The sequence below is a fragment of the Maylandia zebra genome, linkage group LG19 (genome assembly GCF_041146795.1).
Source record: "Maylandia zebra isolate NMK-2024a linkage group LG19, Mzebra_GT3a, whole genome shotgun sequence".
NCBI classification, from domain to species: domain Eukaryota; kingdom Metazoa; phylum Chordata; class Actinopteri; order Cichliformes; family Cichlidae; genus Maylandia; species Maylandia zebra.
Window position 1 is genome coordinate 21,861,086 of NC_135185.1, and position 18,134 is coordinate 21,879,219.

Consider the following 18,134-nt stretch of genomic DNA (forward strand, 5'->3'; position numbering starts at 1 on the left):
GCCTTCCCGGAATCTGGCATTGGGCGACTGCGTCTAGTGGCATGTACGGGTATAGATGGTTGTTTGCAATAGTGAGTAATAAAATGAAAATGATAAAACCACAGACATGGTGCAAGATGAAGAATTCTATATGGACTATAGTCCCAAACATTTTGATATACTGCATGCATTTTTGCACGTTTAATTTAAGATACATTTGAAATAAAGTGAATCTTAGACCTTTGCACTGTTTTTTTTTAAACTCATACCTTTGTCCAGCTTCTTTTTTATTGTGTTGTTTTGCCATCTTAATAAATCCTACTAATGTGACTCTTTACTGCGATATAAAGGATACTAACTGTTCCCAGGGGGCAAATTAAACAAGGACTTAGAAGTTACTGAGTAAAACCGAGCAAAGATCTCAGATACTAAATGTTAATACCTTTAATATTGTGTATTGCCTTCAGCTGAGCCTTAAAAGCTCATCATGAATTATCCTACTCTTACATCTCTAAACTTGTTTTTATTTCCTTTTGTTTAATGTTCTTGTAATTTGCATTTAAAAGCCTTATTATTATTATGTATTAATGCATGATGTAAATGACTTTAAATTGTCTTTGTGTAAGTAAACTTTCTTTTACAGGAAACGTACCAAAGTTTTTTCACAGAAATTACTTTTGATTTGTCACAGCCTCCACTCCAGCGCTTACAGGCATCACAGTGAAACTTTGAACATTTTATTAGTCCCAACTGCGTTTCGCCAGTTGAACTGTCTGCTTCTCTAAAACTGTTGATTTGACCGAGAAAGGATTGAAGGATACTGTTGTCCTCTCATCCCTTATTAGATACCAGAGACAAAGCATCGCAGGTACCAATTAGCGTACAGAATAAGAAATCTAGGATTAAAAAAAAGAATCATAAATGTCTAAATCTAAGAAAGGCACATTTACGAGTAATTTGAAGGGTCTGAACAGGGATGAACAGACTGTACAGGGAATGTTACAATCCATAAATATGTAAAAAAAAAAAAAAAAAAAAAAAAAAAAAGTGGGGCATTAAAAGAAAAAGTCTACACCAGCGTCAAGAAGCAAAACACACATTGCAGTTTAATTAAAATAGGCATAGATGACACAAGTGTTACTTCACCAGACCCCAAAGCTGGCTTCAGGCATCAGCTAATTACATGGCTGCTTGGGGCCCCACAGCCACCAGGGGGCCCATAAAAGAAACAAAATAAAAACTAGGAAGTCTCTCCAGGTTCCTGTGTGTGTGTGTTTTGTCATTATTTTCTATTACACATGTATTACTTGTATTACACACTACATTTGAACAAGTTCAAGCCTTTGTGTGTTTCAGTGCCAATACTAAAAATGCAACAATCATTTTCAAACAGGAAACTTCTTGCATGCTTGGTTGTTTCATTTTTCTCAACTTAGTATTTGTGTATTTTGATACATTTAAGAACTTATCTTGCATATTTTGTCAGTGTGTCACTTTTACGTGCACGGCATTTCAACAGCTTCTGGTGATAGCTTTAAATGATCAGGTTCATCAGGTTTTTGACATGTGAGATTTGGACAATCTTTTGAATATGCAATGAGCAGAAAAGGAGATGGGGACTACACACACATAAAGGACAAAACAGCTCAGGACTGGTTATGACTGCAAGTGCATATTGTCATTTGGCACAGGCACGCAGAGACTCTCTAAGGGGCAGTGGTAAAAATGTGGTTTGGTTTACTGCTTATTTTTACCCTAAGGTCACATCACTGGGGCCAACCAGAGCAGCACTTAGGGGACATCTGGACCATTAAAATGTCTCTGGTGTAAAATCAGTTTAGAAACTAAGCATAGTATTGTTCCAATTGTGCAATAATGCATAGACCTGTAAATAAAGTTATAGAGGCATCCCTGCAGCCTTGTGGTCTTCAGTGCACACAGTGTGGTAGCATGAGTCCCAGCCTGAATTATCTTTGTTATACAGGATTCCCCTTTACCTGTCTCATGTTAGAGTATAAGGTAAAGGCCAGAGTTACTAAAGACTTGCATTTCCAATTGAGCTTTTTTTTTTCAATTTTACTTTGAGTGTTTGTTTTCAATTCAATTCAGCTTAGTTTCATTTATTTTCACAGTCATGCACACATTACAATGTACACAAATCTCAATAGACGCATTCCCCAAATATTCGTTTAGTTAATTATAATAGCTTTGGTAAATACTCAAGAATAAACATATGAAGGCATCCCAAATGTTCGGGGGATACACATGGAGTAGGGCTGGGTTTCAATTATCGATTTTCTTATTAACACATAGATGTAAACACAAAGCGCAGACTCGACACCTCATAGATTTTGATGGTGCAGGTTTTGTCGCTCTCCGACCAAAATGCACTGAACCAGCAGTAAAAGAAGATCAAACTACGCTTTAAATTTGATAAATATGGTCATTAATTACTCTTATTTTTGCTGTTTTGCTTCCATCAGGATAAAATCACACTTCCTGCACAGCTCTCTCTCTCTGTCAGTGTAGTTCAAGAATAGTTTCCCATCTTAAATCTCAGTTTTCTGCATAATTTTCTTGCTTATTGCTTATTTCTGCTGTTTAATACCGAAGAAATTACTTTTAAGCTGTTTATCTGACGCAAAATTTCAATCGAAATCCAATCGAATCGGGACCTTGTGAATCGGAATCTAATCGATTATATAAATCAGTGACGATACCAGCCCTATTATCGTGCAAAAATGTAGATATTTGCAAATGTGTTGAGTCCACGATATATGACTGTTTCTAGGACCCAGAGAAAAGCAGGCACACTTCAGGCCCCTGCAGTCAGAGCGGCGCATCTGGAAGAGAGCTGGCCGGCTGGGGAGGTGGAGGACGGGGAGAGAAGAGGAAGGAGGCTCCGGGAGCAAGCGAGACAAAAAGGGTCAGGCCTGGGACTTGGGAAAACCGGGTAATGACACACAGTGACTCACGCATGTAAATTTGTTTAACCCGCCACGAGCAACCACGCAGGAAGGGTAACCTTTATGTGAACAAAAAACGTGAACGACCGGAAGGCGCTCGATGGAAATGGGGAAATAGCGATTTAGGGTTCGCTTTTTGCAGATGTGCTGATTGGACGTCGAGATGTGAACTTGACCGGTTTTGGAGCACGGAACCAGCATCGCGGCTTCTCAAAGCTGTGGCCTCATTAAAGGAAATAACGGGGGGGTTATCCTTCAGTGTCCGTGGCCTGTAAAAGATCCACAATCCCCTGGGTCATATTGCAGACTTCCCCTGCTGTAAAAAGACGTCTAAAACTTTGCAATTTTTAACGCATAGCCGGTTGAATAATATATGCACATCAGTCGATCGTAGTATGGTGTAAGCGTGTGGCCTGATTGCAGGCTGATGGCATGGAAATGCGGTGACACTGAACGCCTGTGTGGCCTTATAATAAATTATTTTTTAACACGTTCTGGTTGTTGCCTACATTTATTTTCCACGAGCGTGGACGTAAATCCGGCAGTGTGTTTTACATACAGCATGTTTTAAATAAATCACAACCGAGTGTCATCAGTCTCATTTTAGCCCTTAGATTCAACACATCCTGTACGAATATAGGTTGTTGTTGTTTTTTTGTTGTTGTTGTAAATTTCCACGAGTGCAAAACAGTGTAACTGTGGCTTCGCTTTGCGCGTTAGGCAGACCGCTCGAGTAACTTTAACCCAGACTCTCACGATGGAAATGAAATATTAATGAATTTTGAAAAATGTCCCCACAAAAATACAAGTATTTTTGCGCTTAGTTTGGAGCATCGCGCTCTTTATTTTCAGGCTGCACGATGCACCCAGTTCATGTCGTCTACTGCACAACACACATTCATGTGGTGTAAAGGGGCCTGTAGGATATAGTGGCCATACAGTATCTATAGAAGCCTGTGAGGGTCCTATAGCTACATGACGTGTACTCAGCAAAGAGAAAGCTGATGCTCAGGGTAAAACAACTTCATTTTAGAGAAGATACATAAAATATGTCACTGGATTATCTAGTCTGCATGAAACTAAAGAATCAACACATTAAAGACAAACTTGCTGAACATATCTTACCATTGCTTTTCTTCTTTTAACTTCCAGGAGAGCAGGAAGAAGAGGGGATCATCCGTCATTGCTTTATTTTCTTTTAAACTTTTCAACTTCCTTTTAACGTGAAAGTCCATATCTACACTACCCATCATCAGACATTACCCATAAGCTCATAAGACTCAATGATGCCGTCCAACACTCTCACCAACACCACCACCACTGCTGATTCACCTGGAAATCCAATGGTAAGAAACACGTGCGTGACAACAACAAAAAATGCGTCACTTGACACGTTGCGGAACTTAACTCATGATCTGGTGATTTTAAAAAGATGTCGGGAGGGTTTCTGAATCACTTGACTTGAGCTCAAGATTGAATTGGATTTGCTCGTCCATCACTGAAAAGTGCTTCTTTTAATGTCTTCGGAAGCACTGATTTAAAAAGACATTATTCACCCCTGAGCTCGTCCTGCAGTGATATAGCATGCACTGCCTGTTTGTATTTTCATATGATCTTGGCACGGAGTATGTGTACATGAATTGTATTTTTTATGACCGTGCTGTTACACAGATAGAGCCTTAAAAATGAAAGGAAGTGGATTGGATTGATTTCTATAGTCACTTCAGGCCAAAACCAATTCAAATCTTCCTCAATTTTACGATTCCCGTTAATCATTAACCCACACTCACTAATCTGTGCAGTCCAAAGAATTGCTAGAGCAGACCTCATTGCAATGAATTCCTCTATTCAGTGAAGAAATGGGCAAATTTTTACAGTAGAATCCAACAGCACGTGACATGCCTTGTCACCTTTCATGATGCAGACGCACTTGTAATTTCAGTCTCTGTGTAACTGCAGCATCACCTGTGTGGCAGCAATAGCAGCGGCACCGAAGAGGCTGTTGGGAGGTGCAGCTGTATTCTGTGACATTTACTGGTATAATGGTGGTTGGTGACGTGGGCGTTGGCTGGTGTAGGTTGAGATGGAGCTGGAATGGCTCGACAGCTCTTTTGCTGGGGGGATCTGTCCTCTTCTTCTGTGTTCCCATTACACAGTACTGCCCTTAGTCTTGTTGCCTGGCAACAGACATTGCCTTAAATAACTGGCTACCCAGACGGAAATAGTGCAGAGATATTGACAATGTAGTAGGGTTCACTCCAGGCAAGAACAAATTATATTCCAGGCTTTTTTTGTTGTTTTTCTCAGAAAATATTAGGGCGAAGCTGAATGTGAAAATGGCGTGTTGTCCTCAGTCGGAGGACCTCAGCCTGAGCTCTCTAACAGAGAACTGGAGGAGCGGTGTGCTGTGCTGTGCTGTCCTTGCAGAGATAGCCAGGCACCACTGAATTGTGTCATCCATGTAAGTGGTTCCCAAATGAGCCTGCACACCAGGCTGCACTCAAAACGTGCTATTATCTATGCAAATTCTGCCGCCCTGGTAGGGAAAAACCGACGCACCAGGCACTCTATTAGTGATCGCACAATGAACTGGAACCATCATCAAAACACATTCTCTTACAAAAGGTTTCAAATCTACGTGTAAAAATAACCGTTCAAATGCTTATCTCTAACAAAAATGTCATTATTTTCACTTATTTTATAACCATTTCTTCCAGTTTTAATCCTCTGCCCATCAATCAGAGTATCATTTACCTTGATTATATCTATTTCCTTATGCAAATTAGTTTATCTCCCAGGAGCATTGATGGCTATGGCAGACACTGAGGGCGAAACGTGGCCAGACGGTTGAAATAACTGCCTATAATGATTAAAACCCCTTGCCCTTAAATTATTTAGTAGACCTTGTGGTACTTTTATGGTATTTTTTTAAACATATTATATAGTTATAGTATTTCATCAGCACAGAATCGGATGAGTTGCAGATTTTACTGTAGGACTGACTCAAACCCAGAATGTCACAGCTACCAGGTACTTCATGAAATATGCTCAACACTAAGGCTACTGTAAAAACTCACTTTGCATACTGCAAGTTTTTTTTTTCACATGACAAGATCATCGTCAAAGGGCACATTTTGTACGGCTAAAATGAAATTGTTCCTGTTTAAATAATTTTCTGAGAAAATGAAGGAAATCCCATCCATTTTGGTTTAACATATGAGGTGAATTTTTGACTTTTGAGACAGCAGTTGAAAGAATAATTAACTCCAAGGCCCAGTTAGCAGCTTGTAATCTTTTTGCCCAAATCAAGAACCCCTTACCCCCTAAGTGTTTAAATTTGAACATTTAATTGACTTTTGAACCCTTTGTGCTGATAAAAGGAAATGATTTAATTAGATCTGATGCTGAATGGATCCTGTGGCCTCATTTCCTGTTCTTTAATTCCAGAATAAATTATGACACTAGAGTATAATCTATAAGGTAAATGTTTTCATGTAACACCAGGGTGGAAGACCACATGAAGTCATGCAGTGTAAGTAAAAGACGTGCACATGCACTTTGAAGCAGCTTGTTGATTTGTGGGCTGCTTAGTCTCATTTTGCTGCTGCCATCTTGTTTAAAAAAAAAATGTAACAGGAGCATATATGGACTCAAATTGCTTTCTTATTTACTATAAGCAGTGTTGGGAAGGTTACTTTTCAAATGTATTCCACTACAGATTACAGAGTACATGCCTCAAAATGTATTTTGTAACATATTCCGTTAAGTTACTCAATGAGAGTAACGTATTCGGAATACTTTGGATTACTTAATATATTATCATGCTTTTTACAACTACATGAATGTAGTATTGCTGTGTGATTTATTACTATAACTGAAGGATACTCTCCATACCAATAGCAACTAGATTTTTAAATCTTAATATAAAATGAGTAACAGTAGGTGGACATTAGGTAAGGCTGCACTTTTTGCAGCGATTTCATATAGAAAACTATTCCGCGCGTGTATAGAACAGGTCCGCGGCTCCGAAACCGTAGTAAAGGGACCTCTGGCTAATACGTCGGGTTCATGTCGGGCTCGTAGCTGAAAACTAGCTTTACTTTGTTGTCTGAGTCCGCTTTGCTAGCGAGAGACAGAGAGAGGCGTTGAAAGGCTGCTCCAACGTAACTTATTGTTTTAGAGGAAAATACGATCACAGTGTACAGTCGAGTCTTAATAGCTTACTTACAACTGGGCTCATCAGGCACTCTTTTTGGCTGCAGTGGTTATTATTATATTTACATGCTTTCATCTCCCGTTTCTGCTCTTTGACAGCTCGTACTTTTTCACTCTCCTTTTTAAACGGTAACTGTAACGGAATACAGTTACTCATATTTTGTATTTTAAATACGTAACGGCGATACATGTATTCCGTTACTCCCCAACACTGACTATAAGCCTCACCCATTTACACAAACATTCATAGAAGTGCTTTTTTCTATTCCTAAACACTTATGACCTAGCATTCATATACTCACTCTCCAAAGAATACATCGGGAGGAACCTGGGGTTCAGTATCTTGCCCAAGGATGCTTCGAGTTGGAGGAATCAGGGATTAAATTTTCCAAAAAATAGATGACTCACTCTACCTCCTGAACCACTGCCAATCTCCCCCCCCAAAATACCACACTATGAGCCAAATCCTAAAGCATAACCTGCTTTATTGTTAATTTACTGTAAATGGAACCATAATTTTAAAAAATGAACGTCATGCTGTGTTAAACAGCACGCGAAATGAGTGAATGAGGTCTTAAACTCAGTAGGAGAGTGTTTACTGAGGTCATAAATTGAGTGAGAAGTAGGCCCATTTACTCATAGATCATACAGCAACTACAAGAGTTGCCTCCTGCTGGTCATTGTGAAATAATTAAGGTTCAAGGCATTTCCACCTTGGATTCGCTTTTCAGTCCCACAGTTATCCTGCATTCTGTTGGAAGCAGGAAGTTTCCAGTCTCTGAAGTTTTAGCTGGAATGCCCATTCAAGTCAACGTGCCACTTGGAAAGTTGGAGAATTCATGCCAGCGCCACCTTTGCACACAAACAGTATTGAAATGGCAACATGTCTTGTGTATTTATGACTCCCTAAATAAGCCATACATAGAAAACCCACCAGGCTCTATCCATGAACGCGTCGCAGCCTTCCACTCCATGTATTGCTGAAGGATTGTGTTCATGGCATCGCCTTCTTGATGAAGCGCAGACAGCTCAGGTATGAACATGAGATCCAACATCCAAGGTTAAAGCAATGCCATAATTGCTTTTATCTTTAATTGCAGTTTGATACTTCCATAGTCTGCATAGCACAGTAATTCTGTGTCATATTGAAATACACTAAATCTGACGTAGTTTCATATGTTCATTGTTGTAATTTCTAGTTAAATGTCTTTAAGATGACAAATTAACTGTGGATATGCACTGGAGACTGCTTTTACTCTGGTTTGCTGCTTCTTAAAGTTATTAATGTTTTATACCACTTTACCTCCGTAATTCAGTAACTCCTCTTGTTAGACTTAACTCCACCCATTATATATAGACAAAAGCTTGTACTATCTCATAGTAACATTTTATCATGTTGTACTACGCCATCTCACTAGAGATTAGACATACATACACTTATCAACATGTCAGCAGAGGTTGGAGAATGCCTACAGTGCAGAGACCCCGTTTATCTTTGATGGAATTTCACATTCAGTACTGAAGGAATTTAATAAGGACCCGGCCCTCCACCCCCCCACTGCAGCTGTCAGGAATGGCGTTGCACTCTCATTTGCATTCAAACCTGGTACTGGTGGTTCTATTCAGTCAATATTGAAACTCAAAGCATCTACATTAGGATCATCTTTTCTCCCGTCAACCCCAGGGGTACTTGGTGATGGCAGACATGGGGCTTTGTTCCTGGGGCTAGACAGTTTTATTAATCAAAGGGAAATTGCAGCAGGGGAAGGTGGGGGCCGATCTATGTCTTTGTAACGGTGTCAAGAGGGAAGGTCAGCACTGCGTCCGAGGAGCTTTCATTTCAGCCTACTTCAAAGGAATGTGTCATTCAGTTTCTATCTGTCTCATTGTCCACTCAACCAAAGACACTGGAGGACCTGCTCCAGCCCTCCCAAATGTTCAAGTGTTTCACTGTAGTGCAGTTGTCTCTGTTTCCTATAGATCTAGTATCTTTGGTGGAGGTGAAACTGCCATCTAGCTGATTGTACACAAAAATGCACTAATTAAATCATTCAGTGTTACGTGCATCTTTACCCAAGCAGCTGCAGGTACTTTGTCTAAATTGTGGCATGCATTTTTTCTTGATAGGATGAGAGAACAATACTGGACTCGGACCTGATGGAGGAGAAGTCACCTAAAAGTAGCAAGCCTGGAAGAAAACGCAAGCAGTTTTCAGTGAGTGTTGACATGTCTAAACAAATTACATTTGTCCACGCATGCATACTTGTTTTGCAGTGATTAGGTCTGATTCAACAAACCCAAAAATAGGATTAGAAAAATATTTGCAGATGATGTGCCAGAGGGCTTGTGTAAGTAAATTTAACCTCCTAAGACCCAAACTCTTCCACGGCATGCATTTTTAATTTCTCTTTGATATTTGGTCACATTGGGGCCCGATGAATGTAAAAACAAAGAATTACCAGATTTTTTTTTAAAACTTATTTTTGTTTTTAAGAAAAATAAGAGCCACATATGAGGATATTCGTTTAAAATTTTGATAGAACAGTAGCAGTATAATGTCCTCGTAAGTGGATATCAGGCCCTTGTAGAGCAAAACTGAGTATTTTGGTCTAAATAACACAAAATGTGATGTCCACATATGTGGACGCCAGGTCCTAGGAGGTTAAAGCAGCTTGGAGTTAGTATTAATACCTGGTATAGTAACACTCTACTTCGAATCAAGGCACCTTAGTAAGTGCTTTCACAGCTGCGTGGGGAATTGACCACATGTACCAAATGCTCAAATGTTCACTGTTGCTGTTGTTGTAATTCATCTGAGCGAGACAGCCACTTCACTTTGTCACATATCAGCCTCCTCGCTGACTTGCGTTGTTTCCTGCCTTCAGTGTCAAATGTCAAAAGAAAAAAAAAGTTGCAAAGAAATAAATTTAGAACTCAAAATGGGTTCAAGTTGTCCAACCACAACCGAAGGTTTGCTGTTTCAGAACTGAAACTACTGAACTGAAACCCTCCTGGAAGGCAGAAGGACAGATGGCTGCCTTTTCACCTTCACATACTGTAGCTGGCCAGTCATCGCGTGAAGTGCTTGTTAGACTGTTGGTTTCAAAATTCAGCCCTTTTCCAGCATCGTCAGAACGATGTGTTTAACCATCTGACCAGTTTCAACATGATTGTTCTTGTGAATCCCACCTGGCCATATTCGGTTTCATTCACTGGTATTTATAAGCCCGATGTACTGAGTGAATCTCATCATTCCATTCAAGCAGAAAGATTATAATGGCGGAAATGCCTGTAAGGAAAGCCCATCTAAAAATATTTGATATTATTCTTCCCTTCGCCATGTTTTTGCCTCATCGTCAAGTAATCATTTATCTGTACGCCACATTATTTGAGGCATGTACCAGTTTATAATGAAAGCTCTTGTTTTGTCTTTGCACATGGCACCTATAAGCAGTTTCAGTAGAAAAACAAGTATTATTTTAGCCTTCAGAAATCTGTTAACCTGTAAGACACAACGTGTACTCCTTTGTACTCATGAATAAACATGACATATTCTTGAACCTTGTTTCCAAGATACATGCATGCACTACACTAACACCATTTGCAGTCTATTTGTGATGCCTTGTGTAGTTAAAAGCTCTGATTTAATAATGACTCTAAGGGCCAACATGTTTCTGGGTATTTTTTCTTTCCCTGAGATGTTAGCATTTGCATAAGCTTCTGTTGAAAATCATCTTAATTAACTCTCACTGTGCAATTAAACAAACCAAAAAGGGAAAAAAGGATTAGACAAATATTTACAGATAATGTATGATTGGACGGGATATGCCAGAGGGTTTGTGCCCCTGTATTTAAAGAAGCTGAGGAGTGGTATCAATAACTGATTAAGAAAAGCCGTACGCAGAATCGGGGCGCCTCACTGAGTGTTTTCACAGCTGTGGGGGATTGACCATGTGTACCAGGCGTTCTGCTCACATAGATGTTTCACAGTTGTTGTTGTTATTCTCTGAATAAAAGAGTCACTCAAATGCCAGATTGGCCAACTTCAAATGCTGTCAGAAAGCCTCTTTTAATTTTTTTGTTTGACTTTTTTGAAAAGAGGCTGACATGGAACATTGGTTTTAAAATGTTGTTTTCCATGCAAACTGTCAAAAGCTGAGTGAAAACAGAAGGTAATTGTTGGAAAGGATAGCGTAAACAAGCCTTTAGCCCTCTTCGTATGTTGCGTTTACCCACATGGACAAAGACAGTGGAGAGAAATTCTCAGAAATGTCCTTTCTACAAAAGTGTATGTATTTTATCAATGCACACTACTGTATATGGGTGAAAGTATTGGGTCAAACCTCTTAATCTTTGAATCTTAGCCCCATTGCTTCAGGTCTATACTTTTGTCCTTATTGTGTACATACTCACTCATTCTGCTCTTTACATATATTTGCGTTCTTTTTAAGTGTTCAGTGACAAGATCAATATACTAGGTAACAAAGTGAGTATGAAACTAAAGCCATCAGGATGTTAGCATAGCTTAGGAGCTGTACACAGATAGCCATTTATATACTGACTATATCATATGTATAGAATAAGTTTGTATAAGGTGTGTAAAGTCTTTTTGATAAAATACTTGCTATAGCTTAATTCTTATTGTACAGACATGAGAACGTAGCACTTGGCAGGAACATGAATAAACAGGTTTTGCTTGGAAAGATGTTGAGCTAATCCTTTAGAAAACCTGCCTGAACAAAGTAACATGACTAAGCTCTTTTTTTAGGGCACCCAGCTTCTTTATTGCTGCACTGCACTAGTTTCACGTGAACTGATGAATTTCTGAAGTTTCAGGCTAAAAATATAAAAAATCCAAACAAAAACTTGCCTGCAAAAAAGCCCTGTTGCCTGTTAAATGTGATGATTAGTCTTCTGTTAAACAGATCAAACACTGGAGTGGTATTAAAAAAAAAAACCCCTGAAAATAAAGAAAAACTTCCATAAACATCTTAATATTTCCTGTTCGGCTAGCTTTCCAGAAACAGAAGATCTTCAATCAATGATAATAACACGTAGAAAGGCAGCAAAATACCTCTTTTCGCATAACAGTTTCCAGTTGCTGTTAATTGAATAATGTAAGAAGTTATCAGGCAGTGTAATGAATTATTAGCTCATATTTTCAGGCGTACATCTGCATTTAATTTTAATTTCAATGTGTATTTTTAGAAACCTTTATAATCATATTATTACTGCACCTAGTTCTATGAGGGTGTGTGAGTGTTGTAGCAGTAAGTTGGTTGAGGTAATTAGTCTTTATTTTTTCAACCTCTCTCTCTGTCTAAGCTGCCTGATTTACCAACTTTGACTTTTGACCTGTAGCAGGGGCCGCATGTTGTTAACTATGTCACAAATCTGTTGCGTAATTCTTTCACTGTGAGTTCTGTGTGTTGCTAGCATGTGTGTCTGAGAATATGAGTTTTTTGGGTTTTCTCTTTGCTTACTTCTTTTTTTTGCATGTGTGTGATATTTGCGTAACCCCCCCCCCCCCCCCACACACACACACACACACACTGTAGCCTCTTTTTTTAGTAGTAAACTGAGTCAGAATATTAATAATGTCTGAGCTCTGGGTTGTTTTCATTCATCGTGTCAAAGAGATTTACTGGAGAGCTGTTCTTTGTAGGAGTGCAATTGTTCAGTTTACAGTTAATTTGTTCTCAGTTACTACAGTGATGAAGTCGTTTAGAGTTCTGCGGCCTCTGAAGAATGCTTTGAAACCGACTTTGGCTTGCTGTAGATTTGTTTTACGATTCAGAGCAACTTCCACTGAAGCTTTTTTTTTCTTTTGCATGTCTGCCACTCATAATTTGCATTGCATCCCTTACACAGACATTAAAACTTGATTTAAGTTGTGTTTGCTTATTCCGACTGTAAGAATCAGATTACGGATTTGATCCTTACCTTCCTGGAGAGGATCTTTGCTCAACGTCGTCCGATGACAGACAAGCCTCCTGAGGCATTGCTTTCCCCCTTCCTCAAACTTCTGTAAATACCTGCAGATAAAAGTTTCAGATACTGTCGTAACTGCTGACAGTCTAATCTCACAAGACACACTCCACTTTCTCCCCTCAGTGACCCTATAGTGGGACTGTCTCACTAACTCGGTTTTTAGGGCTATTTTTAGGCAGTAGCAAAGACACTATTACATTGCTTCAAACATTTAGGACTTTTCTAGGTCTTCTAAGATAGTTGGTGTTTTATTTAAGGATTGATGACTGAGTTCCTGCCATTGAAACTTTCAGCTTCAGGTCAGCTCTATTTGAATTTACTCCGCTTTATAGAATGAAACACTTGACTGGGCGTTCCAAACTGGCCGGAGAAAAAGCCTTCCCATTGTCAAACAGCCAACATTCTCAACATATTTCCGTGCTGCTGTAATGATGAATACATGACTACAAAAAGTGCACTAGTGTACCTGATGAACTGTAATGTAATCCCTTTCCTTCTTGCAAGTTAATGGCTGTACAGCACATTTACTGGCACAGCTTTGAAGTTTATAAGTTTGCCATAATTCACAGATTAATACGTGCGGAGCTGAGCTACATGTTTGATTCTGTCCAGATAGAGCTGAGGAAATTTAATTAGGCTTGTCTAATATGAAAGAGATGAATGCTTTCATTCACATTCTCTTTGAAAAAGGCCATTTAGCCACTGCTGAAAAGTGCTTATCCTGACACGGATAGTGCCAACTGTTTTATTGTGGGTCGTTCAGATCCACTGGATGATTTGTTGTAAATTCAGAAAGGTTGTGTTTATCTCACAGCCAGCTATCCAGTCATATTTCATGACTGCTGAGGCACAACTCTGTTGTACACTTCAAAACATCAATTTATAGCATACAGCTGTAAGAATCTTTAAGGATGATCGATCATCAGGATGTTAACATTTCAACCTCCCCTTTTCCTTTCAGCAGGTTGAGAGCTGTGGCTCTCTTAAAGACAGTGCGAGTGTAGGCCACAGCTACACTATGGCGATGGCACAGGTCTTCAATGGGGACATGGGCGGGATCAGAGACAGGATGCCCGATGCCTGCTTCCCAAAACAGGAGAAGCGGGAAGTCGAGAATGGGATTCCCAGAGACCCTTCCTCCTGCCGTGCAGAGGACAGCTCTCAGGGGCAGAGTCTGAGTCATCCTCAAGAGAACGGATTCCTGTCCAGCCGGGAAGAACAGGACTTGGAGAAAGCCAATGATGACTGCCTGATGACGCCGCGCAAGAAACGAGGGAGGCGGAAACTGGAGCACCCAACTAAATGTAAGATTTTGGCCATTTTCATTTGGGGTTTTTTTTTTTAGTTTTTAGTTGAGGTTTATTATCTTTTGATCAGTCTTGTGTGGCTCCAGGAAGAAAAAATCCTGGGCGTGTGACAAGTACAAGATGTTGAGTAATGAACCGTAAATGGATGTCAGACCAAGTAGGTCAACTGATGCTGCCAGGATTAGTAACACTGGGCTCGAAGAGGTGCCTTCATGCTGCTGCACAGACTAGTCTGCAAAGCAAATTGGTGATGATGATCTCCACTGTTAACATTTATGTGAGACACAGTATGCAGACTGTTATGCATGCAATATGTCGCTTATTTTGCCTCAGTTTGGGCTACCAAATGCTTTCAGTATGCAGAAGCAGTTGGCATTTAAAAGCTCAGCGTGCTCCATATGACAAAAATGAAATTACAAATGTAATGAAAAAAGAAAGGGATAATTACCAGATAATGTAGTGAAAAGAAGAGTGGATCACTTTACATTTATTATGCTATCCTCTAAGTTAATTACAATGTGCCGTTTTAGCAGGATATAAAAGAATACAAATTTAATTTACCCCAAAGGTTTCGACTCATCCAGCAGTTCATTAAAACATCAAAACGCAGACTACATGTACCAGCAGCTCTGACAGTATGAATTCACAAACTAATCTTGAAGACAACACTTAATTAAAAATTTAGGGAAAATGCCCAGATGTTTAACTTTTTAATAAGACAAGAACAGGCTCTGCTCCCAGTGTGCAGTTTTAGATTAAAGAAGCAATTATTTATTAATCTGTCTGTTCAGTTTTTCTAATAATTTCTCCATGCACAAGTAGTTTCTGCTGCCAGCTTCTCGAATGCGAATGTTCGCTGCATTTATTGGACTTTGTACAACGTAACAGACAAAATGATTAGTGCATGTAATTTATTACTCTACTCATGTTCATTTTGAAAATATGGCCACATTAACAGTTAAAATTAGCGGGATTAAATCGTTTATAATAGAGGGATGCAAGAAAATTAGGACAAAAAGGAAATGTCGTACTGAAGAATGCCTCAAATATTTATTTTTCAGGAAATAATTTGACAAAATAATTATGGCAAATATAATTATTTTGTATAGATCAGATTTTTGTTCTGTTGGACTAAATCAGCACCAGTCGCAGTGCACCAGGAGATAAAACAACCATGTAAAGCGATGTAAATCAGTGGGGCATTGTTGTGAGAAAATACTGCTGACAGGTAGGTTTTAGGCCAAGATGGAGATTAACCATATCACTTAGCCCCCCCAACACACCCATCACAGCACACATGCACTCCATTTTTTGTCCTATCTCTCCCTCAGCCACGTGCCTCTCCTGCTCCACTCTCAGTCGGCAGACACACTGGCTATGACCTTGATGAGTGCAATAAATAAATCGAGGGGAGGAGCAAGTTCTCTCCTGGCAACGGGCCTCTGTTGGGAGCTGGCAGGTCTCTGTTGTGGCCACCTCCCTGTCGGGGGTCCTGCCAGGTGGATGGCTTTGTGCCCAGAACTCTTTACAAACTGAGTCTGCACTCTGCATACACCTGATCTGTGCTTCTAGGATCTGTTACTTCACTTCCAAGCAAAAGGCAGGAATATGCATATTGGCTGCAGGTGAAAAAGGGTCAGATTTCTTAAAGCTCAGTCCAGTGCCGCTCACCATTAGCATGGGACGCAGATGGCATGGAAATCTGATTTCCACATTTCTACCTTAATGATGGTAATTCTCTGATAAATCATGAAAGTGTTTTGAGCCAACCATTTTCTTCCGCTTATTTGATTCAGGGTCGTGGGGAGAACTAGCCTATCCCAGCTGTCATAGGGTGAGAGCCAAGGTACACCGTGGACGGGCTGCCAATTTGGTACAGGGCTAACACAGTGAGACAATTTAATTCCACTGAGTTTTTTATATAGTGCCAAATCACAACAGTTGCTTTAAGGCGCCTTATATTGCAAGGTAAAGACCTTAGAATAATAGAGAGCAAACCCCAACAATTAGATGACCCCCTATGAGCAAGCACTTGGCAACAGTGGTAAGGAAAAACTCCCTTTTAACAGGAAAACAACTCCAGGGGTACCAGGCTCAGGGAGGGGCAGGTGTCTGCTGTGACCTGGACAAAAGACAGGATAAAAAACACTGTGGAAGAGACCCAGAGACGGACAACCATTTACACTCACATCCACAGCTGATTTAGTATTACCGGTTAAACCTGAATGTGTAAACTTGACACAGAAAGGTCCCAGCTGGGATTCACACCCAGGGCCTTCTTGCTGTGAGGTGACAGCGCTAATCAATGCACCGCATCTTTTTTTATTTTTACAGTGAGGAGAAGCCTTAGAAGTAGACTGTATGAAGTGAAAACTATTAGGGAGTATACTATTAGGGACTGCATGAAGTTAAAACTATTGAAAAGCACTTGACCAGTCTGTCAAAAGGCTAATATTACTGTCAGAAAAAGTGTTACTCGTGCCTCTATTCAAAGAATGTGTCTTTTTTGAGGACACTGATTTGAAACCAGTGGAAAGTGCAACATTAAAGCACTGTTTACAACTTTAGTCTAATATAGGAGCATGCTAACTCAGAAAATTAACAGCAGCTTTGTAAATTCCCAGTGTTTCAGTGACAAATGTGTTTGTAATTATTTTTCAAACATTAAGACCACATAAAGAATGACCTAATCTCTAAAATTTTGAAAGGGTTGTCAGCACTCTTTTCCACGATAACGACTTTTAATGAGCCCTGTGCCGTGATAATCTAGAGTGAATTGTGGGAGTTTGCAGGAAACAACCTATAAGCATTCCTTTCCACTTTAGCTGTGTAACAGAAATGAAAGGTCTCAGCAAAGTTTCTCTCACAAGATAAGACCAGTTGTCGACATGTCAGACCAGTTTGTCAGACAGAGGAACTAGGTAGTGTGATAAAGCACCGTTAGCCACAAAGTCAAACAAACAACCTTCACAATCAGATACTCAGAGTAGAGGTTTGCAAGCACTCTGCAAGTCCTTCAAAATCTGCAGCAGATGTTAGCGACATGGCTGCATCATGGTGTTCACCAGCAGCTATGTGGGATGATACAGCAGAAAGTTTGCTTGAGATTTTAAGATTTTTTTTTAATCAACATGGAGAAAGGATGGTGACATTTTACAGAAATGTGAAAGCAGCAAGGCGTTATGCAAACACTCTGGCATGCGCATGTATGATGTTAACATTTACCTTATTGCATTATACTCAACAGCATATCAGACTGCAAAAAAATCCCAAAACAATCCATGCAGGGGGCTTATTAAGGTTTTAACTAAACATTTAAAATGTGTTGGTATATCCTTTTTAGAGTGGAGAGACCTTGGTGGGAGGCACTGCGGTCGATCAATAGTCAGCTAAACAGGGTTTCTGTTATCCATCTGGAGGGTACAGGAAGGACTTTAGCTCCAGCAGGAGTTGAACTGAGCTCCAGCAATACTAGAGCTGGAACCCACTCAAACTGGCAAAGTATACTCTCTGTGGGCAACATTAGCCAGCTCCTCATGCAAACCCAGTGACCTTGGCAGTGTGCATGCCTCACCGATTTGTTATATAGTCACTTATTCCCGATGAGGACAAGGAGACGAGTAGAGAGGGGTGGGGTCAGGGTGTGTGTGTGGGGGGGTGGTGGTGGTGGTGCAGC

General features: G+C 40.0%; 1 protein-coding gene across 9 annotated transcripts in view; it reads left to right on the forward strand.

Moving 5' to 3' along the window:
• The first annotated feature begins 2,818 nt into the window (after positions 1-2,818).
• dnmt3ab (DNA (cytosine-5-)-methyltransferase 3 alpha b) overlaps positions 2,819-18,134 on the forward strand; it is a 52,489-nt gene continuing 37,173 nt past the window's right edge. For 5 of the 9 annotated variants that reach the window (XM_076877307.1, XM_076877305.1, XM_076877308.1 and 2 more), the window contains exons 1-4: positions 2,819-2,932; positions 4,098-4,291; positions 9,288-9,374; positions 14,116-14,455. In XM_076877307.1, the coding sequence (XP_076733422.1) occupies positions 4,229-4,291; positions 9,288-9,374; positions 14,116-14,455 (490 nt within the window). In that variant the 5' untranslated portion in view covers positions 2,819-2,932; positions 4,098-4,228. Of the gene's footprint in view, positions 2,933-4,097; positions 4,292-9,287; positions 9,375-14,112; positions 14,456-18,134 lie in introns of all 9 variants that reach the window. The other 4 variants (XM_076877306.1, XM_076877304.1, XM_004540231.3 and 1 more) reach the window with 1 other exon arrangement.